The following is a 27,749-nucleotide window of genomic DNA, read 5'->3' as shown; positions in this document are numbered from 1 at the left end:
TCTAGTTGCCCTCCAGTGTAGTCCGGAAACATCGTGAATCTGGAGTGGTAGGAGGATAAATTCTTGATCCCAGACACACACGCGACTATACATGAAGAGCTGCGCTGACGTCAACCTGACGTCAACAGAGACTCAAACCTCAACCTGACGTCAACAGAGGCCCAAACGTCAACCTCACGCCAGCGATGTCGCGAACTGAACATCTCGACGGTTTCCAATATCAACTTGAGGAATGCAGGTCAATTATCGTCTAGTATTGAACCATGGTGGATGAACCTGGGTCAGAGGTTCGATACCATTACCTAGTCAAGTCGCCCCAGGAGATTGACAATCTTGTTAAATAATCATCAAAGCAATGCAAATTTATTGGTGAAACCGAAGAGACCTTTGAACAATCCACGTTCTTACATAGTTAATCACAGAATCCAAAGTGGATTTAAGGCAAATATTTCGCAGTTCAGGCCTCACGTTTAAATATCACCGTGAACAGTAGCGGGTCCTTGTGGTGCACTTCATGACAAATGCCACTGGAGTGACCAATCCAGAGCAAGATGCTCTGCAGATCAATCACGACCCATCAAAGGCCGCCCAAACACAGCTCTTGAGCTGGCCGAACCGCCATATTGTATGGGCTGATGATATACTTCATATACGAATGAAAATGACGTCATATGACATTTGACAGGCGGATATTGAAGGGCAGCCAGAACGTAGGTTTGTTGTCTTACTGAGGGGCCACCAACGAACAAACGAGCGACGCAGAAGACAATTATTGGCGAGCGGACAGTTATCCTGCAGTGTGCAAGAAAGCCTCACCTAACGGCGGGAGGAATTATTACATTTCTTCACAATCACAAGGGGGCGGAATGACACTTGTGCGAACAAACTCAAGGATTCCAATCACAAGAAACATTCGTCAGTGACGTCACAATACACAATGCATTGCAGGAGATGACAAAATATCAACTACAAGTCATCAAGAGGCTCAATAACGTTACAAACAGAGCTCGCTGCTGCAAAAGTCTTGGAGGTAAACTACTACCGCCCCCTTGTAGTTTTCCGTAGAAACATGAACCTGGTATTTGTTTTGTACATTTCAAAGGTAACCAACTAACTTTCACAGCACTGAGATGCAAGATTATTGCGCAATAATAATGTCAAGTTGCGCAATAATGAATACGGGTGCACAATCTCAAGAATGACCAGAAACCCAGAATCGACAAAGGCAACATTAAATTAATAATTGGGAGTTCTTTGGCCCCGAGGGGTTCTTGATTGTGGGGTGTGGGGGGTTCCCTTGTAGCTTCCAGCAGGGGTTCGTGGCCCTCTAGGGGTTGTTGGAGTCATCCGAGGACTACCTTGATGCTTTTTGGCCCAATCTTGTGCGGCTTTACCCCAATCTTGAGAGGCGGCATTTCTGAAAGTAAAAAAGGAATCATCTACAGTTGGAACCGAACGTGGGTCACTTGCTTGTTTACTTCGACAACAAAAGCAGCATGATATGGTGAACACAAAACACATCTCACAGCAGAAAACAATGAGAAAGTAATAACTGAGAAATTTATTGATTGTTGCAAATATCGCAGTTGAATATGTTTCAACTCACTTTGGTCGTGGAGTCTTTTTGGGGGCGATGCCAACAGGTTGGGCCCACTTTGATTTGGGCGTGGATTTTGGGGGATACATTCCCCCTCCTGGGGAAGATTGGGGATGGCTCGGAGTTCCATAACCTCCTGGGGTTATGTAGGCAGCATTGGGGGTATAAGCATGAGTTTGTGGGGTGTGCAAAGGGGCCTCCTGCAAAGAAGCGCAGATGAAACTTCATGCTACAAAACTGCAATACCTGGAGTGTGCTCGACGCATCATGGTTAAAAACCGCTCCTGGATGATGACAAGTATAAAATTTGACAATATAGCAATGAAACCTACTCGTGGTGTGTGGGGGGTGCGTGGGGGCCTCGATGATGGGGTGTGGGGTGTGCGAGAAGACGGGGTTCTGTTCTTAGGGGTTACGCTAGAAGAATCACTCGCAATCAGAGGAGTCCGTGAGTTTGCCATCAGATGACCTAAAAATAAACTTTCAATCGATTTCGGTAATGATGTAAGGATGTCAACCCATTGTCAGGTCGTTTGTGAACCTGCAATCCCGCGTCGTCATGACCGCGTCCAAAGTATCACAAATTATACAAACAACTAAGCTCACACACCGCTACAGAGCGATGCTGTTAAGTTGTTGTAATAACTACCCAGACCAAAATCAGTCATTTTTACATTGATTCAACATATGCAGACATTGTACATCAAGTGTCAGACACAAACGTTTCCTCATGTTGGAGCGGACATACTCACTTGGGATGGGATCTCTAAAGTGATCCTTGAACCACTTGAAGAGCTGGCCGAGCGTCGTGAAGGTCTGACCTCTATACCGGAAGCCGTCCACTGTGGCAGTGACATATTCATGCTTGGCCCTGGTGCGGGGCATGTAGGATAACAGGAACTTCCCTGCAATGACAATATCGGTTGCTGATGTCTATTGGATGCTGGTGGACAACATTTGCAAGCAGTGAGACAGTTGAGGACTACCTGCCGCTGGGATTGACGGCAGAAATCCTACTTAGTTATAGCACCATTGCTAGCCAACGCTTGGAAGGATTTACAAGTAACAGTAGATCAAGAGATCCGGGGTGAAAAGACTGTTTTCAAAAAGTCAGGGATCTTTACTTTCTGCAGATACGTGGCTTGCACTGAAGATTCGGGACGTGAAACTTTTCTATCATTTTCTTTGCTGTACATGCGGGAAGTGAAAGTATAAAACATTGACCTACCTGGTAGAGTCCGGGATGCGGCCATGTAGTAAGGGATGCGAGATGGTGTCGCCTTCTTGGCTTGCTTTAGAAGATCCTCCAGGAGTTCCTTCTTTCCTCCAACCTCTCTGTAGTTCTTGTGGTTGATCAGATCCCGGACATTGGCGGCCATCGGTTGGATGAAGCGTGCGATGATCTCATCCAGATCTTCAAACTCCTGTGCGCCCAGTCAGAGTTAGTGCTTGAATGTGGCAAGATCCGGCGACATGAGTTCGATTCTCATTAAAAAACAATCAATCGCAATTCTAAAAAACATTATCCACCTCGTTCCCGATCCATAGCGACTTCCCGAGGGTGAACGCGTTCTCCTTCCCTTCCTCTCTGATGTCTATGTGCGCGCAGACGTTTTCAGCGACCTTCCACGTCGCCGTCAAGTGGTCGGAACCTGGATGGGATGCAACGTCACTTCCTTCCACTAACAAAGTTCTTACGTCAATTTCACCGACTCGTCAGTACAAAGTTAGATAGTTGCCACCTGTCAATCACTTTCCAACCGGGCTGCTAGCTTGTGGCCGACCTGGAAGCGGCCTGTATGATGTCAACCACGCAAACAAGCAACCATAGTTGAGAAATGTTTGAGTTTCATTTTTAAAGTTTGAGTTTCATAGAGAAATGTGATCAAGTATAAGTTGATACCTTTGCTGCTGGGTCGAATAACAGTGTCCCCCTGATCCATGTCCACCATGAGCTTCTCGGCCGCTCTGAAGTCGATGTTGTGAAATGCAGGATGAGCAATCACTCGTTTGATGTAAGCTGCGCACAGATTTGCTGGTTAGGTTCATGGCCTTGGTGGGGAAATTTGAAAATCGTTCTTGCGAATTAAAGCAAACAACGTGAACCTAGCTCTTAAGCCACCCCTCCCTCATGCTCCCACAAGACCATTAGTGGTTAAACCATGCTCCCTACTTCAACATACTTGTTCTGTTAGAGTTCTTGTTGGCATCTTCCGCCTTGTGTTTATCAGCCAATTCTGCTTCATAGTCGTAATATGTATCAACTTGCTGTTTCCACGTCCCATCCTCATCACGGAGATCCGATCCTTTGCATGTCACGTCCACTTGGTAGCGCTCTATGTCGATCTTGATCAGGCGGCCGTGGATCGTCATCCCGACCTGGAGAAACAGCGAAAGCATCAAAGACACGATGACGTACCGTAGCCACACGTATAAGCACTATGACGGTGGCGCTATGTAAATGTCATCACAACATTATTGTTGTTTATGTGATTAAAGTTGACGATGGCGACAAAACATCAAGTTTCCATCAAGACTACAAACCCACCTTGACCCGGTCTTCGGGGTTGTCCACCTGTTTGTCGCTCAACTTTTCAGTGGATACGAACCCGGATACTCCGTTCTCCAACCGAAGTCGCACACCGACAGCCTTCCCAAGGCAATCTCCTGTGTCCAGATGCGACCATACCTAGGGGCAACATGAAACACCCGATGTGACGAAACTCATTATCAAATTGTGGTACAAACACGATAGACGCACACAGTGTATGGAGAGGATTAATGAGAAGTCAGATACAGACATGGAGGAGCTAAGGTACAATCTAGAAAAATAATCGAGATCTTTGGTAAAATAATTTCTTTGATGTGATAAAGTTAACCCCTGGTTCTAATTGAATTCAGACATTGATCAATCTCGAGACATGACGTCATCAAATCAGACGTCGGCGAAACGCACCTCAGCCAAATCAGCAAATCCTCCTCGTTTGCAGAAGGAGCAGCTCCAGAGACCGGTTTCTTCATCTTTGTGGGGTTCCGCCTGGTCCAGCTGCTCAGATTTGGGGCGACGATGGGCGATGGAGACCACGCGGCAAGCCACTAACTTTCCTGGAAGGTAACTTGGAAATTAAACTACGAAATTAGCGAGGCGTTACTAATGCGTTTTTTTCGTCGTATCCAGGCTTACGCCCGGTGGTTAACGATTTAGGTTAAGTAGACGGGAAGGCAAGGAAGCCAATCTTCGTGTCCACCTTGAGGCATGCCTTTCAGTGTCTTGCCAAAACCACAGCCACATGCTCTTGAGCGGTGTCGAACCAGCGCCCTTTCAAACGTCGGACCAGAGCTCCCACCACTTGGCTGTGCAGCCGATGCTGATAAATCAATTTACTGCCTTTTCAACAGGACAAGTTGTCACCTAGCTTGGTATGAGGATTATCTCCAACAAATTGAACTTTTTAGTGCAAACAGCCTGAGATCATTTGAGACACGTAGCAAGCTCGGTGGCTTAGTGGTTGAAGTCCTCACATGTAAATCGGTGGGTCATACCAAAGACTTCATAAAACTGGCACTGAATCTTATATCTAATTTGTATTCAAAAACATAATGAATTCATGCTAATTTGCTGCGCCACGCTGACACTGTTTGCTTTGTAAAGCGCTGATAGCAACGCATCCGTGGTGGATAGAGCGCTGTAAAGAGAGACGTTATTATTATAAACGACGACCGAACCTTCGCGGAAGTTGGCCAGCGATTCCTTTGTAACGAGTTCGAACTTCTCCTCGGCAGTAGGGGGCCGGTATACCTGCCTGAAGTCCTTGTACCGGCTGTTCAGCTCGTTCCGGATGTCATACAAAGTGATGCCTTTGTTACCGTAGCCCTATGACGTAAGAATTACGTTGGTATGGCAACAATAAAACAATATATCATGGCTGACACCTAAAAAATGTTTCGAGAATATGTTTGATTTGAAAACAGCTTCCCACATGACAACAAATCTGAAGCAACCAACAAACCTGGCGCTCGAGCTCCTCCGCGAAGGCGTCCAGATCAAGATCTTTCAACCTCTCCGGTGACTCAAGGATCTCGCTAAGCGCTGATGAGGGATTAGCATCCTCTGCGGACTCGTCATACTCCAACGCATCCACCGCCATCTTCCGAGCCCACTCGTACGTCTCCGGATGCACTCGGAGCCCATCCAGAATCTCAATGTAAGCATCCGTGCTGAAGATCACAAGAATCAATCATTGCAGGATAAAACTGACTCTTCCTCATCAGGTGGACTTCTCTAAGGAGAATGTCCACAGCATTCAACACAGTAGCGCATCATTGAAAGAGGTTGGAGAACCTTGTGCGGCATGACACAAACTAAGCTGCGACTTTACTATCAACAATACGTAAAATGACCAGAAGCTGTGCCACGTTTCAGAGCAGGGCTGCCCACATTAAGCATAAACACTTCGCGACCTTCCTACCTGTCTTCAATGATGGATTTCGTGTCGATCTTGATGAAGCCAGCACAGTTGATAAAGATCTTCGGTCCCATCTTGCAAACGGTGACCAAGTTGGATCGATTCTCCAACCGCCCGTTCTTTTGTTTCAACACCTGCAACAATCGTTTCAACACCTACAACAATCGTTTCAACAGCTGCAACAATCGTTTCAACACCTGCAACAATCGTTTCAACACCTGCAACAATCGTTTTAACAGCTGCAACAATCGTTTTAACAGCTGCAACAATTGCATCCAAAGACTTACGCGCGACTTTATCGTTAGTTACAGAAACGCATTTTGAACTTCAAAATAAGTTGACAAATATTGTGAGGCACTGTTGAAGAATTAATTGTTACTAACGCATGCGTCACAAAACCGCTTGTTCTACGTCGCTGAACTACCTTACCCACCTTGAGAAGATGGGCCGCTTTGCGAGGGCCCAGGCCGCATACAAACTGGACTATGGTGGATGTGTGGGGATGAAAAATTGCCTGGTTGACATCAACTCCGACCTCGTTGGCGCGGAAGACAAATTCTTCCACCAGAGCTTGCAACAACTCATCCTTTCCCACGTGATCCTGAACAACCGGAAGTTATGTAGCTGGATAAATGTTTTGATCACAACTTCCACAAACCGAATTGAGAGACAGATATTTTAGCAACAGAACTACCCTACTCGGCTGACATTAATTCGCGCTGGTGCTGCTATTTCCACGTCAGTCAACACATCCACCCACCCAGCCAGTAAACCAGACATTTTTGAAACTTTTGAAGACATTAAATAACTAAAAAAAAAAAGGACGTCCTGTTTGTCTGAGCACCAGCCACTGCAATCTTGAAGATACTTTCATATGTTGTTGGCGGTTTTGAAATCAGATTTCAAAGCACTTCCGAATTAGTTCTAACCAGAGTATGGTGCACTCCATGGACAATGTGAGATCAAATGAGCAACTAGGGTCATCAGAACTTAAATGAATAATAGACCCGGTACCCGTGGGGTGAGTAGGAACACACCTGGAGTGGGTGAAGCTTGATACACATGAGATCCTCCTCGGTGGTGCACAGTTGGGAGAACTCCAACATGGGATCTTGCATCCTCCTGGATAAAGATATTGCCTGACGGAGCTCTGAAGGAAAGTCTCGGAAATCCGTCTGTGGAGAAAAAAGAACAATATTCGATTCAACTGGTCACAAGCAAGACGAGAAAGCTGAATTGTTGACGTCACAATCGAAGACAATATCTCAGGAACCGATTTCGAGCTGCGTTGTGCTTTACAACATGCGATCGGTGTTTAGGCTAAAAGTTTGCAATTAAGTTTAAGGCAATTAAGTCGGCAGCAGTGGCCGAGTGGTTAGCGCGTTGGGCTCGCAGTCGAGAGCCTGCATGTTCGACTCTAGCCACCCGCACTTGCTGTTGTTTCTCTGGGCAAGAAACTTTACGATAATTGCCTCTACCCAGTGATCGATTTCGAGTAATGGGTAGTACCAAATTTAAGTCATAAGTAGAGTAAACAACCGGAAACAGACATTGCAGTCGGCTGCAACGTGGGTCAGGTGTACGTCGGAAGGCGTACACCGATGCATAGCGCTCAAGTCCGCTTTTCCGCAATGCAGGATAAAGATAATAAAACAAACAAAACAAACAAAAGTTATTGACATGAGTGGCATCGCGCATGGTTCCCCGAAAGCCTGTTGGTGATTGAACCTTTGCAGGTGTGCAGGGTTTAAGAAATTAAGACAAAGGAGACTTTTAGCGTCCGAGAATAAATTTCCAAATGAAAATATAAAAAGGAACGCAACTAAAACCCCACAAGGTCACACCGACCTGCGCTCTCGCGGTGGCTGAGTAAACAACTGCGAGGTCGTTGCTGATCAGCTCCACCGCCGTGGTGGGAATCGAACCCTCATCCTCGAGCTCCTTCACACATTTCTGGACGTCCTCCTGGAGAGTTATGGCAAACCTGGAAACAAATGAAGTTGGGAATACTTTGGAAGATCTTATTAGGTTTGCATCCAGGGACATATCCTTATAATCGCTGGAGAAAGCCATTGAAAGGCTCATTCTTAACCAAATCCTTCTCAAAGTTTTTAAACAGCTGCGAGAAAGTTTACATATAAATCCAAATAATCATGTCTGCAAAAAGAAACAAAATAAAAAAGTTGAAACATAAAATGGAAGTTTTCAACATTTGTCCTCCTCTCGATATAACTCATGGTCTGCATCTCTCTAACCTCTCACCTGTCTTCAGCTCCGATCACAATGATGTGAGGTTTCCTCTTTGCGATAAACTTCTTGAGGTTATCTATGTCCTTATCCTTCCTCTTAACATCTTCCTCCACAGGAGAATTGCGACGGAATCTCATGAAAGGCAATCTGAGATAATCCTGAACCTCTCCCATCCCGGACACAACGGCAGCGAAAGTCGCCGTCTCTCTAGAAGAGACAAAACATAAACAACATCACTTCAAAATTCGTTGTAATATATTTTGCTTCCTATAAGTCGCAACTTCACAGAGCAGCAGAAAAGTGGGGACATCAATTGGGAATACAGGAAAATAAAATAACAATTAAAACTATGTTGTTAAGAATTTCACTGTCCAGTGAACTAATCTAGAATTATAGAGTGTGAAATAAAGACTGTTCACTAATCTTGATCTTCACATTGTTAAGTTGTTGGTGTGGTTCCCACCCTAAAACCCGCTCAAGAGCGACCCTTACCTGTCCTCAGAGTAAGATAGTCCCATTATGACGTTTCCTCCCCTTGAATCTTCATCCTCCTCATCTTCATATTCACGCTCCTCCGACTGGTAAGGAGAAACTGCCAGGTAGGATCGCATCTTCAACGCGCATAACTGCGTCATCAAACAGAATTGTGAGGTCACAGAGCGTGCAGTGCAAGTGTTGGGAGACAACAACAATGTAAAGATATGAAGCTGGTACCTCCTTGATCCCATCCTTAGCCTCGGTGAAGAACAAGGTTCTCAACTCTTTGGTCATCTCCTTGTACAAGATCTTAGTGAGCATGAACTCAATGACTTGACTGCGTTGAGCATTCCACTCCTGCACTAAGTGGCTGAACTCGTCCTGGGAAACAAATGCGTAAGTGACAGCGACATAGCTAACCAAGAATGAGCAAACAACTGACCAAAGTCGTGAATGAGAACTTCTTCCTTGCCAACAATACAAGGCTGAGGGATCACTAGCATAGCATCAAGCTTTCGCGCTGTGAGACTTCCACACAGGAATCATTGGGGTGATGACCATTTTAAACCTTATTCCTGGCGACTCCACATCCTCATGGGAGCACTCAGGGAATCCACTCTGGAGCGATGCTGGCTCAATGTAGAAAACCAAATCTTGCAAGTTATCACAGGCACTGATGGAGCGGCAATATAAAGGACGGGCGGTGCGGGAAGGCATCGAACCCGATACCCAACCTCCAACACATCACGAGGCTCACCCTGTAGTAAAGCTGCTTGATCTCTTCGAAGTAGGTCTGGCCACTGAGTGCGCTCTTCATGTCGATGTGGATGGTGACGGCGAGCAAACCTTCAGATTCCGCCTGTTGTGGAATAATAACGTTATTGTTACGACAACAATGATCACACAATACCAGAGAGATCACCGATAGAGCGATCGCGTGACCATCACAGATGAGCGCGTATGAGGCAGAGGCTCGATAGAATTCTCAACGTAGGTGAACTGACCAACCAAGTAAGACGTGCGCGGAATCGAACCGGGACCTTTGGGTTCAATTAAATTGTAAGACAATTATCAGAACAACTCAAGAAAAGTAGAAACTGAACAAATGAACCGGAAAAAAATATGAAATGGACTGAATTTGAAAAAAGAAAGAAGCTGTTGATAAAAAAGTAATAAATATAACAAAATAAAAATCAATTGGAACATGTCGATAGCTGCACATTCCTCTCTCATCACATAAGATGCAAGATGTATGGGCGAAGTGAAAAGAATCAGCCAACTAAAAGCTGCATTTTGGGAATGCAAAAAATTTTCAAGAAAAGCTCCAAGCGTGCAATTGAAGCTGAGACTACTGCCACCTCATACAGAACCAATGCGGATATTGCAGTGAAAGTTAGGATTTTGCCGAAGAAAGTTGCAAAAAGTGCTCTAGTATCTTTGATGGGACAAATTTTGAAAGAATCTGCAGATCAGCTGCATCAATTGATTACTGAAAATGATCATCATCAACTCGAAAACAAAAAAGGATGATGTAGATGAAAAGGATGATGTAGATGATGACAAAATGAATGATGTGCAAGCACTTAATATGAAGGCCCCACTTCCACGTCACAAAGCTAGTTTGTTTGTCGCAGAGTTAGCATCGACTCACGTTGTGTATGTGGAGGTACTCACGTTGTGTATGTGGAGGTACTCACGTTGTGTATGTGGAGGTACTGCGTTCCGCTCATGTCTTTGACAGGTTTGTTGCTCAACCACTTGAACTTGTGGCACGGATGCTGCTCATCTATGTCCTTCTTTCCCTTTTTGGTCGGCTCGATGGAGATCTTCGCTCTCTCCAGGAACGTTTGTCTCACACACTGACGCACCAGTGGCTCCCTGGCCAGTTGCATGGCCACCATGTATCGAGCCCCCTCAAGAACCGCTTCTCTGTTGGAGGATAAGTACAAATAAAAAAGCTTCTAGAATGTTACACCCAAACCAACAGAACACAACATGGAATCCGCTACGATCGCCTTGCTTCCATAAAGCATCGTATGGAATTAATGGGGTTAGGACTCTACGTCTAATAAACGTCAAATAATGTTGAGGTTGCAGCTGTTGACTTGTGAGCAGCTGGTTGTAGGCCTACCAGACTCAGACCAGGCGAGCGCTCACTTGGTGCTGAATTGGGGACACAAGAAGTCCTGGGCGAGGTCCATTGGCTCGGCTGGATATTGTTCTGTCTCGTGGCGCTGGTAGTTGTCGCGGAGGTTTTCGCCAAATTGCTCCGGGGTCAGACCAAATTTGTTGGCGACGCCACCTGTGGGAGGGAGGTCAGTAAACAAACCACTCATAACGCAACGGACTCGCACCTTGAACGATAATAGACCACTTTGCAGCAAGATATTTACTACAAGCACTCTAGTCCTGAATTAACCAAATGCTGGTATTTGCGCAATAATCCAATTTCTTATCATAATAGAATCAATTTCAGCAGTTAGAAAACTAAAACATGGTTGGCCGATTATATGTAACCGCCCCACAACCGTGCACCCACCCAGTCCGGCGGCCAAGCACACGGAATACATGTCTCTTCTGGACGCTTGCTTCAGGTCCGACGCCTGCGTGGGGGCTTCACCTCCTGGGTTCTCCTCAGCGCGCTCGCGTTGTCGCTGGATGCGGATGGCATTCTGACAACACAAAGGATCGATGACGTATAAAGGCAAGTTGCATTCGAGTGGAAGTTAACAATTATTGAGAGATGACGTCACCCAGGCATTGTAGGTTCGCTCTAAAACTTCAATTTCCAAGGTTTCATCAGTTGTAATGGCAACAAGACAGCTATATTTTTCTTCAAAAAGAACTTACCTGCATCTTCGGTATGTCCCTCCCATAGTAGAGGAGGAAGTGGGCGTAGACATCCTTGAGCTCCTCCATGGTCTGGACCAACTGGATCCTGCACATGGAAGATCATCATCACAGAGATTCACTTCCAGTCATCAGAAACACATTCGCTTCTTGTACAAAAGTCTAACGATTCAGTTATTGGAATCGCATTGACATCTCGTACACTACTTCAGCAAGTTACTTGTACACGTCACAATCACTGGCAGAGTCAACACGTTGCAGCTTCAACGAAAAAACAAACGAAGCGAGATCTAACCTCTCGATGTCTGCGTCTGTCAGTGCTCTCACGTTGTCTCCAAGAGGTTTATCAGGATCTGCGGAGATCTGCTCATACTGGAATGTCTGCATCTTTTGGAGGAGACGAGTCAGGTTCGCCTTCCTGGTGTTCAGCTGGGTCCACTGGAATCAAGAGTTGGATCACAAAATCAAGAGATGTCGGAGGGGTCTGATTTTAGTTCCGTTTTCAATCGCCCAGTCGCTTTCAAACGCAACTCAGTTGCCAATCTGGTCACCATCACTCTCTGATGACGCAGAAGTGGAACCTCTGCTTTGCCGTGTTCTCATGACTACGGATCGATGTACAGATGTTACATACACAAGTCATTGTCGGATATACACGGACCACACAAGCCACCTGATTCACAAACTGGTGAACTGGTTTTTGATAAACTACCTCGGAACAATAATATTAGTTCCGATCGTGTCTGGGAGCTATGACAACAAAAAGCACCTTCTCGTCCCAGTGGTAGATCTTGAATATATCGTGGATGTTGAGTTCAGGTTCGACGTATTCCTTCCTGTAGAAAGCGATGAATGGTGCCTCAAACTGCTGGTTCCTCATGAAGTTAAGCGCGTCCTGCAAACAACACAATCCTCAAATTAGACAAACGATCAAGGGGCAGCATCGGCACGAAATGTTTCTCGTGGGGTTTTACAACCATGAGTCTGACACAAGGTGTTAATGAGCAAGCAGATGTTATTTAGGAAGGTTACCATAACAACCCAGCACTTGACAAACCTGAATCTTCCCAACACAAGACTGTGGCTTCCTGTTGAGGGAGGAGAGAGTGGAAGAGCTGAAGTTGGCTCCCATGTCTTCAACGATGTCCTGGAATATCATGGTTATCTATCACTTGTGATCCTTGTCAGTTGTAGTCAGCAAAGACAAACCGCCATGAGACTTCTTCGGCGGAAAGTTCGCTCAACTATGAAGTAACAAACCTGCTTTGTGACGGTGGATTCGAGAAAGCAATATTTGTAGATCCACTCTGCTTCCATCTCGAGCTCACTCTCTTCAGCAGGTCTGCAATCAGAAGAGGGGTCACTTGGTGGAACTGGGAAAACTACACGTGGAATCAAACGATGGCAACACTGCGACTGAAAACATGACGTACTTCATGGGGATGCCCCTCAGTTGAAAGCGCTCCGGGACGTCCGTGGTTCGTATGTCGGTGTCAACATCGGTGTAGAATCCGCGCTCCAAAGTGTCCGGCTCCATAAACTGATGAGGAGGATGAAATCAAATATTGTGAAGAAAAATATAAACATTTTAAAAGTCAAACAACACAAATCTTCAGTTGATAATAAATTATAGAAAGGAATCCAGCAGTGTAGGAAATAGACAACAAATGTATACCGTAATGTATATCATAATATGCCACAGGGTTACATTAAACATACTCACATCAAATATTGATTTCTTCTTCCTTGACTTTTTGGCTTTCTTCTTTGCTCTTCTTGCAATCTGGTCATCGTCCACCAAGTCATCATCTTCCAGCTGATAATTAAATCCCATAATCATACATCACATAACAAGACACCAATGTTAAGAGGCATTAAGCTGAGCTAACTGCACTGATGTTTGCTCTTGTCCGGTGGGAACTAGATATTCAAACTTTCAAGATTTATTGCCACATCATCCCAAGGGTCCATCCTCACCTGGTCGTCATAATAGGAGTCGTCATCAATTTCGTCCTCATCAGCGTAGTCTGGACCGTACTTATCGAAGTCGGAGAAATCAAAGTCCCCCCCGAATATATCCTGCAAGTTCTGTAGGGCTCTGTTGCAGAAGAAAAACTTGATATTACCACCCAGTTGAAGAAACAGAAGTTATCAAAAGTGACTGGTACAAACTCCCTAGCACAAAAGCTGAGCAGGTCTACCAACACTAGGAAAGACAACGCAAGTAAGAGAACACATCAGTTCAGGTATGGCTGAGGTATTCACACTGAAGGCAACTGCCACGTCTATTGATAAATATACTTCCACTGAACAATATCTAACTGGTGGTTTACACACTGAGTATAGCACACTTTCTATATTTTCCAGGGTTTAACCGAACAAATTAACTCAGAAATAACAAATAATACAAAACATTTAATTTCAGCCAACTACAGCTTCTGTCCTTCATACAATCCTGGAACAACTTACGAGTCTCCCTTGCTGCGTCGCTTCTGTCCCTTCATCGGCTTGCTGATAGGTTCACCATTGTCATCCACAATGAAGTCATCAACATCACTCTCTTCCGATAGCTCTTCCTCTTCATCGGCTCCAATCAGTGGAACATCAGGCTCTATTTGAGGAGTCTGCAAATAAGACACTGATGATGGAGACAATGGGATGATCAAACATTAGTAAGCAAGAGCAATGTTTGCCTTCGGTGGAATATCTTGTGCTTGGAACATCACAATTAATGTTTCAGCAAGACTTGTGCTAGTTTGAAGTTAAATATTTTAGCAACAATATATATAATGTAGAAGAAAGCAAGGAGGCTTGCCAGTAAGTAAAGTATCGAGTACGGTACAGAACAAGAACACGGCTACACTGAAAGGACAAGGAATTGAAATGAAGTAAAAGGGATGGGAGGCTCTTACAGGAGCAACACTCTCGTCATCATCTTGGAATAACTCATTACGGATTGCTGCTCTATCATCAGCCTCCTCATCACTTTGTTCCTCATCAGATGACACAGTACGCAGTCGGGAAAACTTCTTCCTCTTCTTCAATTTCACTCCAAGATTCTCCTCTATAAGATCGAAGTCATCATCCTCCAATCGATGCTCGGTGCGTTTTCGTTTCTTACGAGCTGCACATACAACTGAGCGACTTAGATGAAAAACTAGCCATTTGGACATTTCTGATGTATATAAACCTTGTTTTGATTATGTTATGTCACATACACTTCAGCAATCTTTCAGCAGTTACAACTGCTCTAGAGCAATACAATCCCTTGGACCCAGGGTTTGGGTGCATTGTCGCTTCACTTTGTGAATAATGATTAAATGGAACGCGGTGAAACTATTTGCTCATTGAAAATTTATTTTCAAAATGTGTAAGTTTGATGAGATTATTTCTTCTTTGAAATTCGCACCTCAGCCACATCATGACAGAGCAGTACTTCAAATACATAAAAAATATTTTGAAAAATTGCATAACTGTGAGCTGCTTTTAAATTTGGAACGAATGAAATTCCCTCAATTCTGTATACTATATATATATATAATATATTAAGCCATCATAAATAATGCTGTTATAGCTAACAACGCGAATTTAACAATCCCAACAACTATACCAGAACGGCAACCATTGCATATTAAGACATTTCTCTCACGCTTCTCGTCTTCTTCGGATCCAGCTCCCTCCTCATCTGATGAATCGTCATCACTTATGTCATCATCAATATCATCATCATCCTCAATGACATCATCATCTACAAGTCCTGCTATATTTCCTTCTTCATCAACCTCTTTCTCCAAAGCTGAATAAACAAAATAGTTGCAGTGTGACATCAAAACATGAATTCACCAGTGAAGCTCTATGAAGCCCGATCTAACCGAGCATATCATCCGTCCATCTTGAACTCAAACTTCAATGGTTTAAGTTTGGAACAGTGAATGGAAAGAAGTCATGACTCATGAAACCAATTCGATTCACAGTCCTTCCTAATACAGATGCTCCACCTGGAGCAGAAATACTTCAGAAGAAAATACAAAAATACATATACCGGAAAAACATAACCAAAATATGCATGGTACGGTATGGTACATGATGAAGAATTTTTAATACAATTTTTACCTTTTTCATCTTCCTCTTCATCATCGCTGTCATAAACTTTTTTTGACTTTCTTTGGATTTCAAAGTCTTCGTCTGATGACTCTTCAGCTTCTTGGTCGAAATAATCGGCCATTGTGTTACAATAATCAGAGTAGACTAAAATAAGTGAGTAAACACTTCAAATTTTCAAATAATTATGTTTTTAATCAATACAATCTCATGGACCTAAACAAAGACTGAATTTATATGAAGTTTTGAAATAAAAACATTAGATCTGAGATCTAATCAGGTTTATGTACATTCTCACAGTAGTCAATCAATTAAATATCATCTATTATAATTGTCTTGTAGTGGCTGTATAAATTAATAATACTGATTTATAAAGACTACTTAAGATTTATAGATTTAAATTTATAGATTAAGATTTATAAAGATTTATAAAGACACTAGATCTAAAGGTGGATGGGAAGAGGAAACGCGGTCGTCCAAGAAGAACGTGGAAACAACAAGTGAAGGATGAATTTAAAAAAGTCGGACTGAAGGAGGAAGATGCAAGGGACAGAGTGAAATGGAGAAAAGGGATTAAAACAATTGTTGCGAGGAAACAATCGGCCACCCCCACTAGTGGGGAACAAACCGACGATGGATTATGATGATGATGACTTTACAGGCACATGTTTAATTTCTTGTATTGCCACTTATTTCCTTTTGTTGGTACCGGGGTTGGTGCCCAATACTGTATTTTCTATGTGCATCTGTAATGAAAAATAAATTGAATTGCAAATATATATTATATACTATCACTGTGAGTATGGTTGGTTATTGGTTACCATATATGGTAATGGCCACTGGCATAGGCGCCGACTTTTATTTTTGCACGGGGTGGCGGATAGCACAATATGGCAACCTAAAAACTTTTAAACTGCATGTTTTTGTTTTTTACTAAGCGTGTTTCGTAGATGCAGTTGTCTTTTCACACCTGATTTGTAGCTCGATTATTTACAAAGCCACTTTACAACAAAGCACAGGAAGTATGTCGTGAATTTTATTGTTACGTTGTCGCTCTGACACTTAACATTTGGCAAAAGTATTTTTGCGAACGGCAGCTCTGTCAATCCAATTGTTAATCAACTGATCAAGTTGTAACCGTTAAGCTTCAGCTTGATAAACATTTAAAATTAGGATGTGGTTCTATCGCTGTTGCGTCATGGTAGATCACAAGTAGGTTTTTATGCGCCTGAGTGCACTTCTCCGCCTCGCAGGTGGTGGAAGGCAACGATAAGTATATTTTCACAATGCAGACCACGTTTGGAAGCATTAATGATCTTGTTTCATTGCTTGCAAATAGATCAAACAGTTGCGACAGTTGAACGCTTTTTCGGTGGCATCTTTAAGCTGAATAAAACTGGAATGTCGGGGAAAACTTTTACTGGACGCCTTTTTTAATTTTTTCTATGATGTAACAAGCAACTCCTAACTTATGTCAGACCAATAAATTCCCTCCTCAAACTTTTACAGGACAACTTTTCGTAATTTTTTCTATGATGTAACAAGCAACTCCTATGTAAGACCAATAAATTCCCGCCTCACAATTTGTCACGCATTGACACGCAATATTACATTATTACTGCATAAAGTAGATAACAAAGTAGAAATTAAAGCAAGAAGTAGATGACAGTACACTCCAATTGAAATCGGAAAATAATTCAAAATGCAAAATCTTGACGAATTGAAAAAGGTTGCTTTCATTATTGGGGATTGGCGGGGGTGTAGCTTTCCTCGAATAAAATCATGTAAACGTGTGTAAATTTGCAGAACGTTAAAACTGCTACTTTACTAGGTGCACTTTTTAAATAAAACTCAAAAAGTTTCGAAAATTGCATTTTTTTAATAAAATTTGAAAATAAATATTCATTTAGAGGGTGGAGGATGGAGCTATAAATCATCGAGATAATTTTATTTCCAAGTATTTTATAGCTGTCATAATTTATAGCGATATTATGAGCAGTTTAAAAAATTTCAAAAAATATTTTTGAGGGAGGCAATGGAAAGATCGTATTTTATTGATTAATAAATCCCATTGTAAACCTAACAATTGTAACAATGACTTATGACAAGTATCAAATAAAAACGATCGCAACAACAACAACAACAAGGAAAAAACTCGTAGCCACGTGTTGCGTAATCTTCACGTAGCTGTAGCTTGCTTGATGTTACGCGAGTATCATGCTTGTGACAAAAACAATCATTTTCTTTACAATACTGTATTGGTTCACCTCTTGCTTTACGTTGACTTGAAGCGAAAACAAATGATCAAAAAAAGATTTAAACGTTCGTTCAAATTACATTTATTTGCAGTAAGTAATGTAACCTAAGCGAGGTGGCTGCCACCCCGCCACAGCGGTTATGGGGTGGCGTGGCCACCCCGTAACCCCGTAAGTCGGCGCCAGTGGCCACTGGTCAGTCTATAGATTCGTATGCGAAGTTCTGTAGAACATGAATGTGTTGTTTTGATGCTTCTAGCTGTCATTTGAACCACATTTTCATTGTACTTTATATTGTCACAATAATCAACAAATAAAATCAATATATCTCATTGTAAATTTCCCGAATCAAGATAGTTTTCTCTATTTTTTTAATTGCAACAAAACTAAATTTTGGCAAGGAGGGTAAAATGAGATTGGGCAAAGTTCAGGGAATGTGGGGAAATACGAAAAAAATGTTTCATTAAGAATACAGGGAAAATCTATTGGAGTTGTGTGCTGCTGCAATATTGTATGGCTAGTGACACATTGATACCAAGAGTAAACAGGAAATTTTAAGAACAGAAAGGGCAATGTGTGGCCGTGTGGGGTAAAACACTGAAACAAAAAGACTGAAGAACTGACGAATACGACGAGGGAGACTATGGAACAACTTACAAGGGTAAATGAAATAAGATAGCATGGGCTAAGAAAGAAAATTCTCTTTAAAAGGCATTGGCTTTGAAGTTGGTTAGCAAGAGGAAGTGGGTATGTCCAAAAAGAATAGAAGGAGCAGGTGAAGAATGATGCAGACGAAGTTAAATTGAAGGAAGAAAGCACAATGGTCAGAATCAGGGAGCAAGTCTTTTAGATGCAGACAGTTAGGCGCTGGTCAAATTGGCGCGCACACTGTGGTGTCAAGATATTTAGGTGCGGAGCACTGTGGCGCCCGTTCATTTAGGTGCTATTCCTAGTAAAGTCTGCAGATTGTATCAGCTTGGCACGTAGGGCAATGCTTTTCACACAAAATGTTATATTGAACAGAAAAATATGTTGTTTTGTTAATGCGCAATTGCGCGTGCATTTATTTGTTGTTACTGTTAGTCATGGCTTTAGTGAGTGAAGCTGCTTTATCCTGCAATGCTTTTCACACAAAATGTTATATTAAACAGAAGAATATGTCATGGCTTCCGAGAGTTAAAGCTGCTTAAACCGGCAATGCTTTTCACACAAAATGTTATATTGAATAGAAAAATACATTGTTTTTTTAATGCGCGTGTTCGGCATTTATTTGTTGTCAGTCCAGGTTTGCGTCGGCGAAAGCTTTATCAATAAAGTATTCAAGTTTAAGAACATGACTGAGTTCACTTTTAGTTATGCAAGTCAAATAATAACTACACTAAACATCAGTAAAAAATATACTGTAGCCTATATTCAAGCGGGTGGTAGGCTTGAGTGAAGAGTAACTTAGTTTTCCGTCAAAACCCCGAGTAGGTTTGCCAAAACTGAGCTGATACAATCTGCAAACTTTACTAGGAATAGCACATAAATGAACAGATTGAACGGGCGCCACAGTGCTCCGCACCTAAATATCCTGACGCCACAGTGTGCGCGCCTAGCTGTCTGCTCCTAAAAGACGTGGACCCCAGAATGAGATAGAGAACAGCAGTGAAGAAAATAGCTATAACAAAATAATAGGCTAACTCCACTTCTTCTTTTACCATGCCTGTTCCAGGCTTAGGAGTTCATGCACAGTTCTTTCCATTTAATCCGGTAATTAATTAAAGATTGTTGTGGTTGGAATGTAAATATTATCCAGGCCTTAAAACTCGTGTTTGTTTTTTTCGGCAGCAATCGTGGCCTACCAAGAGCTCCTTCTCGGCGGCCAAATCTACGTGCTTGGAGGCCAAAATACAATAACGATAGCACAAGTAAATAGAATTAAACTTGCAACAGTGTTAAAATGATCACTTAGCGTTGTTGAAGTCTGGGCGGCGTCCTGCAGAAAAATTGTTGTACCACGCAATAACTGCTTTATTGAGATTGTCACATGCTATAGCGAGACCATCTAACGACACTAAATTGTTGCAACTTCTCGCAGCTCAGTAGATTGTTTCAACTGCATACCACCTTTCATAAAACCTGACCATTCATTTCGTTATGATGTTGAGTTTTTTCGCTGAGACTTTTCGGTCATTTGTCTGAAATGACTTAAAAAAATTTGGTCATTTTTTATTTATTTCGGTCAGTTTTTCTGATGAAAATATTTCCTTTCAAGTCATCATAATCCATCGTCGGTTTGTTCCCCACTAGTGAGGGTGGCCGATTGTTTCCACGCAGCAATTGTTTTAATCCCTTTTCTCCATTTCACCCTGTCCCTTGCATCTTCCTCCTTCAGTCCGACTTTTTTAAACTCATCAAGTAGCTGATGCAAACCAAAATTTGCACTTCCTGACTAGCTACAACATTAAGTTTCGCTGAGAAACGTTGTTGTGTTTTATCTGAGAAAAGTTAGAACAGACAAAGTTAGAACAGACAAACGTGATTATGATGCGCTGACCTAATTCTGCATCACTCTTTGATACTACATATTTTCGACATTTAAACCATGATCATTCTAATGCGAAATTAAATAATTGGCTAGAAGAAATCGGCGGCCAAACTTGGCCGACTGATTAGGTAGCACCAGCGGTCATTCAAGCACTACTTAGCGGCCATGGCCGCCGGCTGCTTTAAGGCTTGTTATCCTTGATGTCATTGAGGAAAGTGAAAAGCTGTTTTCCACGTGCTCGTTTGATATTTCCACAAAAGGCAGTGTGTTCTAACTTTTCCTTGCTCATGACACGGCCAAAAAAGCTTATTACTGTAGTCGCTTGATGATGTTCTTTAAGAGAGATCTAGTTTGGTCGGTTTGAGTTAATACGTCTTCATTTTGTTTTGTGGCATTAGTGAGCATATAAGTTGTGTGACATTGCTGAAACTTATTTTCTTAGTTATATATAGTTACTAATTTATTTGGTCACCTCTATTTCGATAGAGGAGCTGAGTTAGTATATCTCTATCTCTATGAAGATGTCTTTCACATGGTGTAGAGGTGAACCCAGAATGAAAGCTAGGCTCATTCTTAGCAACTTATAAAGCTGAGAGGCACATGTAAACTTTACAATAAACGTTCCCAACGGCAATCTTTGTTTTTGTGGAAGAGGGCAGTGCCTGATGAACAGGTGACATTTCCTGTAAAGTGACATTGATATTTCCTGACATTGACATTTCCTGTAAAGTGAGTGTTAATGAATAGAGCACCCAACAGCCCGTTGCAACCAGTGCCCCTGAAGCTGCACGACGCACGTATTGACCTTGTCGGACAGCAGTGGACATGGAGCTGGCCACAAGTGTGTACGTAGCCTTTAAATAGCCACAACCACAATAAACAACCATACAAGTGGATGGCCTCGAACTTGGACCAAAAGCGATATCATGGGTAACGGGGTCTGCTACTATTCGGCGAGTCCGATTCGGCGAGTCCGATTCGACTAGTCCGATTCGACTAGTCCGATTCGGCGAGTTTCCTATTCGGCGAGTGCCCTATTCGGCGAGGTTTTGAAATTTTTGAAAGGAAATTATCGGGTACCGTAGCCTAATTATAATTGCCGTTTTTACATCGTTTTAACGTCGCTAAACGTTGAAATCGTGCAGAAAGGAATAAAAATAAAATGTTTGAACTATTAAATTAAAATTCGTCATGTCAGTTCAGTTGTTTTTATTTCTGACCATCATATCAAAAACAATACACGTCAACATAGCAAAGGTAGAAGCGACAAAACGCGAACGTTAAAACGTGCTTGAATTCGTCATGTCAGTTCAGTTGTTTTTCTTTGTGATCATGATATCAAAAACAATACGTCAACATAGCAAAGGTGTAGAAAAAGGTAGAAGCGACAAAACGCGAACGTTAAAACGTGCTTGAGACCGAAGTAAGTTATTGAGTTGAAAGAAATTTGGCAAGGTCGCAACACTTTCAGAAAAATTTAAGATATGAAGGAAAAATAAAACAAAGAAAATGTTACAAAAAAAAAAAAAATAGATCATGTTTATGTCTATAAGTTAGTACTTTTGAATAGTTAAAATGATTAGTTTGGACCAACAAATGTGTGGCCTACAGCTTGGATTGAAAGAAAATTATCGGGTACCGTAGCCTAGTTATCCCGACCAGCAAAAAATTGTTCCAAGAACACAGTTCATTTTTACATTGTAGTAACAGAATGAAAAGGCTGAACAAATGTGTGGCCTATCGTGTTAACGTCGCTAAACGTTGAAATCGTGTAGAAAAGGGAGCTTTTGCTGACTAGGATACTTTGAAACTGAGAAACATTCACAGAAGCCCTACGATTTGTTCCAAGAACCCATTTAGCATAACATTTCATTTGTACATTGATTCAACGTCTGAATACATTATCTTAAAAATGCAACGTATCGTTTTTTTATCAATTTCCTTTCAATCTAAGCTGTAGGAGTGTAGGTCACACATTTGTTGATCCAAACTAATCATTTTAACCATAGGCGCCTAAGCCGTGGGGGCCAGGCCCCCACGCATATTTCCGCGTGGGAGCAACTTTTTATGCGGCATTGATACATAAAACAATAGATGAACTAGCGATCGGCAGCAGGAAAACATTTTTAAATACAAACCGCAACAGCTTCGCAGTAAATAATCACTAGAACGAGTAGCGATGCTACAATCCCACACCAGACAAAAAAATCTGTCATTTTTCGTTGATTTAACGTCTGCAGACGTTGAATCAATGTAAAAATGACTGATTTTGCTGCCTGTGACATAGCAAAAATCTACCACTTTGCGTCGATTCAATGTCATCAGATGTTGAATGCACCCAAAAACAACATAATTTGCTACGTTGACGCAGCGTGCGTTTAACTTAATGCGCTTGCAAACAGCCTCCAGTCGCTTTCGAAAGTCGAAACCTCTGCAGAGAATTGTCGCGGCAGTGAATCGGTTGCTGTGAAAATGAACTTGAAGTCTCGGCCCGAGGTTACCGCTAACCAACGTAACAAGGGCTGGTACAAACCGCACTGCCCACAGTCGCACAAGCGGCATAATCAACACAACAATGGACTCGCGCAAACTGCATGGCGCACACACGTCCGTTGCCATGGAAACCCGATCAAAGGCGGGGAATATGCGCATCTTTTGTTTCATCTGCAACACGAAAACGGGCGTATTACAGCGAATTGAAACTTGAAAGCTGGTCAGCCATAAGTTGCGATATTGTAGTGAAAAGGGAGCAATGTCAAGTCGAAAACTTAATCAAACGTCTCTATGTAACTATTTTTCAAGGGCTGTTTACGGATGTCAGCAACTTTTAAATTTATTAAAGGTGACGTGCTGTTGAATTGATGTAAACATGAATGATTTTGCTTTCAACAGGTATATTTTCAAGCATATGATCAAGTTAGTATTTTCATTCCATTTACAGTATACCTTTTAGTAAACCTTTTCGTCTCTTGTTTCATGCTAATAAATCTAGTTCGTTGCTAAACTTTATGTTGCGCTTAGCTTAAAGAGTCGCAGTCCATCAACCGCCAGCCAACGCAGACGCATAGCATGTGTTTTGGTCGAGCTTTGTTTATAATAATTAACGGTAGGTCGAACGTAGCGATAACTCCGAGTGTGGCAATAAAAGCAATTCTAGTATGACGACATCCTAGTGTGCGTGACATTTCGCTGAATTTACGTTGCTGCTGATGAAACACGCTTTCGCCCCCACGGCCAAAAAAATAGTTCTAAAGGCGCCTATGATTTTAACTATTCAAAAGTACTAACTTATAGACATAAACATTATTTTTTTTGTAACATTTTCTTTGTTTTATTTTTCCTTCATATCTTAAATTTTTTTGAAGGTGATGCAACCTTGCTAAATTTCTTTCAACTCAATAGCTTACTTCGGTCACAAGCACGTTTTAACGTTCGCGTTTTGTCGCTTCTACCTTTTTCTACACCTTTGCTATGTTGACGTGAATTGTCACTTCTACCTTTGCTATGTTGACGTGTATTGTTTTTCATATGATGGTCAGAAATAAAAACAACTGAACTGACATGACGAATTTTAATTTAATGGTTCAAACATTTTATTTTTATTCCTTTCTGCACGATTTCAACGTTTAGCGACGTTAAAACGATGTAAAAACGGCAATTGCAATTAGGCTACGGTACCCGATAATTTCCTTTTAAAAATTTCAAAAACTTGCCGAATAGGGCACTCACCGAAAAGGGCTCTCGCCGAATAGGGAACTCGCCGAATCGGACTAGTCGAATCGGACTCGCCAAATCGGACTCGCCAAAACGGGCCATTCCGTGGGTAACGGGAGCACTGAGCAGGCTTGGTAAAGTTGGAAACCTCCAGCCAGATTTCACACATTGGCAGCAGACCTATGACAATCATTTCTAAAACACTGCATAGAAATTAGGTTCCGGTAGCAAGATCTATATGGATACCGCTAATTGGATACCTCAATTTATATCTGGCTAGCTTACTGCAGTTAAGGTACGGTACTCTTCACACTGGGTGATTGGGATGTCTAGAAAAATGCACCATGATTTTTATAGGAAAGCACACAAAAAACTTTCAATAAGAGTTTAAAAATACTGGTGGAATATCCACAGTCCTAAAACACACCTAAAACGAAGAAGTCCATAGAGTATTTTTACAACAACTTTCCCTTTAACACCCACATTCAATCAGTATTATCTGGTGCAAACAGGAAGAAAGTGCGAAAATCACAAGTAGAAAATGTGGTTCATGCTAGGCCTGGTTTTGTATTAGTTGACAATAGCTTGTGGCAGAAATAGGAATTTGATTTTGCTTATGATAATGAAAATTGAATAAAAAACAATCTATCGATATATTTCATTTTAAGCCTTAGTAAATTTTTGCTTGAAAAAAAGAAATTAAATTGCAATCAATTGATCAAGTTTATTTTGGCAAAGCTTCACATTCATTTCAATGTACATTCAAAAAGCAGATAAGATCAGGGTCTGCTACTATTCGGTGAGTCCGATTCGGTGAGTCTGATTCGGTGAGTTCCTAACCTCTAACCCCTAACCCTAAAACAGCAATGATAATTAGGCTACGGTACCCAATAATATAAAAAAAAAAATTAAAAAAATCACCGAATAGGGATCGGACTCACCGAATCAGACTCACCAAATCGGACTCAGCGAATCGGACTTACCAAATCGGACTCACCAAAATGCGCCATTCCGATAAGATCACATATATATTACTTCTATTGATGTAGAAGCTAGTAAGCTACACCATGGAGGTACCGAAATAACCATACGGTTATCTAAGTCAAGGTGCCCTGTAATCATTTACCAGATGTTTTGATACGACTATCTGATTGATACGTTTAACCAAATTGCTCAAGAAAAGAGGTTTATTATGGTCAGGCATTATTGCTGGGAATGTGCGTGTGCCAACTCGGTTGCATTAGGCTTCACAAAGTTCTGTGCAGTGGTTTAATCCTACAACTGTTTGCAACTCCATTTAAACTTGGACGATTTTATTAGTGCTTTGTTACATAAAAAAGTGCATTACCAATGATGGGTTGTACGATCAAAGCTTTTCTTACAAACTGCAGCAATCTGACTCCTTTTATTTTTAACAATCTTTGTTGTCACAAGACGAACTTTCACTGCCTATGTCTTAGTATCAAGGGATGCAATCTATTTTGTCCCCTGAACACTTCGTACCCCGATTTCGTCCCCTGAAATCGGGGGTATGAAGTGTACTGGGAAGGTCATTGGTCTGATGAAAGCCTTTCAAAGTGACTTCGCTGAAATTTTAAAAAGTCTTCTAAAGCATCATAGATACTAGATAGGCTATAGTTCAAGATAAAGTAATTAAGCATGACGATCGAAGTTAAAACTGGTGTGTCTGCCGTGAGACATAATTTGTCTGCCGAGATAGCTGCACAGGGGTGCAACCTAGTTCGTACCCTGAACAGTTCGTACCCTGAAAAAATCGACAGAAAAAAATTGAAAAAAGCCGAAGTCGCTGTTAGGAGTTTCTGTAAACAAACAAATTGAAAAGATCGATTGAAAAAATAGAACAAAGCCGAAGTCGCTGATCGCAGTTTCCGTTTTTCCGCAGTTTCAGCAAACACTTTAACATTTCAGTAACGATCCTAAGAGTTTGCCGAAGTCACTGATCGCAGTTTCCGCAAACATTTTAAAATGGTTAGGGTTAGGAAAAGATTGAGAGAAAAAATTAAAAAAGCCAAAGTCGCTGATTGCAGTTTCTGCACATATTTTAAAAGGGTTAGGGTTTAGGGTTAGGAAAAGATCGAAAGAAACAATTTTAAAAAAGCCAAAGTCGCTGATCGAAGTTTCCGCAAACAAACAAACTGAAAAGATCGATTGAAAAAATAAAACAAAACCGAAGTCGCTGACCGCAGATCCTAAGAGTTTGCCGAAGTCGCTGATTGCAGTTTCCGCAAACAATTTAAAAGGGTTAGGGTTTACGGTTAGGGTTGAGATCAGAGTTTCCGCAAACATTTTAAAATTTCCGGTAATGATCCTGAGAGGTTTTGTTTGTTTGCGGAAACTGCGATCAGCGACTTCGGTTTTGTGCTATTTTTTCTCTCCATCTTTTCAGAGGGAAAATTTTAAAATGTTTGCGGAAACTGCAATCAGCGACTTCGGCTTTTTTTAAATTTTTTCTCTCGATCTTTTTAGGGTACAAACTGAGGGTAAGAACTGTTCAGGGTACAAACTAGGTTGCATCCGCTGCTCAGACCGGACACGTTTGTCTGCTGTCAATAAAATCGAATTTCGAGGCCTGCAACCTATTTCGTCCTCTAATAAGATCGAGAAATTTTGAAATGTTTGAGGCAACTCCAATCAGCGACTTAGGCTCAGTTAATAATAATACTATTGTATTCTGGTCCAGTACACATGGTACTACAAAGAAAAACATTAACATACTCGCAAATAACAATTGATAAGAAAACATAAATAAATAAAAATAAGAAATTTTTGAAGAGTAAACAAAAATCACAAGGAACAGAAAGGATAAAACACAATCATAAATAGTTTACGACACGTCGCTTAAATATCGCAATAGACATACTATTGACTACAGCATATGGTAAATTATTCCAAGTGTCGACTACTCTATTGGCAAAGGAAAATTTACGGCAGTTCAGTTGAGCAAACTGTTTATGCAATTTAAAATTATGACCTCTGGTTGAATTAGAGTTAAAAAGGAAATATTTGGAAGATGGTGATATCGAAACATTGTGTATCATACTTATTTAAAAACTTCTGTCAAATCAAAAATTAATCTCCATTTTTCCAACGAGAAAAGGTCTAGTTCAGGGGTGGGCAAAATTGTTCAAAGAAAGAGCCGCTTGCAAATAAACCATAAACACCAGCGAACCAGCGATCCGCAAAATCAGTTGACACAAAATAACATAACAGCAATAAAAACACACTTATTGTTTATAATATCCATATCAGTTTTGTACTTGACTCGCTCATCTCTGAAAATTTGGACAATATGTTGTTAATGCTGTGCGAATTAATTGTTCCAAGTGTTCAGTTGTCAAGGTTGCACGATGTTTTGATTTTACAAAGTTGTAAATTCTTATAAAAATGAATAAGGAAGTTCTGGTGCTACTTCTAAGCTTCAACTAATCGCTGCTTAAGTGCTTAGCGACTTTTTAAACTTCCAATTGTTGCTGACTGAACGCAAAATG

At 41.6% G+C, this 27,749-nt stretch overlaps 1 protein-coding gene across 1 annotated transcript; it reads right to left on the bottom strand.

The window, feature by feature from the left end:
* Window positions 1-353: 353 nt before the first annotated feature.
* On the bottom strand, window positions 354-15,952 carry LOC145768439 (transcription elongation factor SPT6-like). Its single transcript, XM_082579933.1, has 35 exons — window positions 15,754-15,952; window positions 15,290-15,436; window positions 14,553-14,764; window positions 14,110-14,264; window positions 13,618-13,738; window positions 13,364-13,456; window positions 13,074-13,180; window positions 12,901-12,982; window positions 12,698-12,787; window positions 12,410-12,535; window positions 11,936-12,078; window positions 11,641-11,728; window positions 11,330-11,462; window positions 10,948-11,092; window positions 10,488-10,719; window positions 9,548-9,649; window positions 9,028-9,171; window positions 8,806-8,939; window positions 8,326-8,520; window positions 7,912-8,047; window positions 7,101-7,238; window positions 6,497-6,664; window positions 6,067-6,197; window positions 5,608-5,815; window positions 5,324-5,471; window positions 4,554-4,702; window positions 4,146-4,286; window positions 3,781-3,976; window positions 3,501-3,617; window positions 3,128-3,249; window positions 2,826-3,021; window positions 2,350-2,502; window positions 1,930-2,066; window positions 1,607-1,797; window positions 354-1,417 (listed from the first exon to the last, which is right to left on the bottom strand). Exons 1-35 carry the CDS (start codon window positions 15,863-15,865, stop codon window positions 1,237-1,239), a joined length of 5,073 nt encoding a protein of 1,690 aa, XP_082436059.1. The 5' UTR covers window positions 15,866-15,952; the 3' UTR covers window positions 354-1,236.
* Window positions 15,953-27,749: the final 11,797 nt, after the last annotated feature.

This window comes from Aplidium turbinatum, chromosome 4 (assembly GCF_918807975.1).
Source record: "Aplidium turbinatum chromosome 4, kaAplTurb1.1, whole genome shotgun sequence".
Classification (NCBI taxonomy): domain Eukaryota; kingdom Metazoa; phylum Chordata; class Ascidiacea; order Aplousobranchia; family Polyclinidae; genus Aplidium; species Aplidium turbinatum.
The sequence above is the reverse complement of the archived record's forward strand: the minus strand, read 5'-3'. Positions and strand labels throughout refer to the sequence as shown.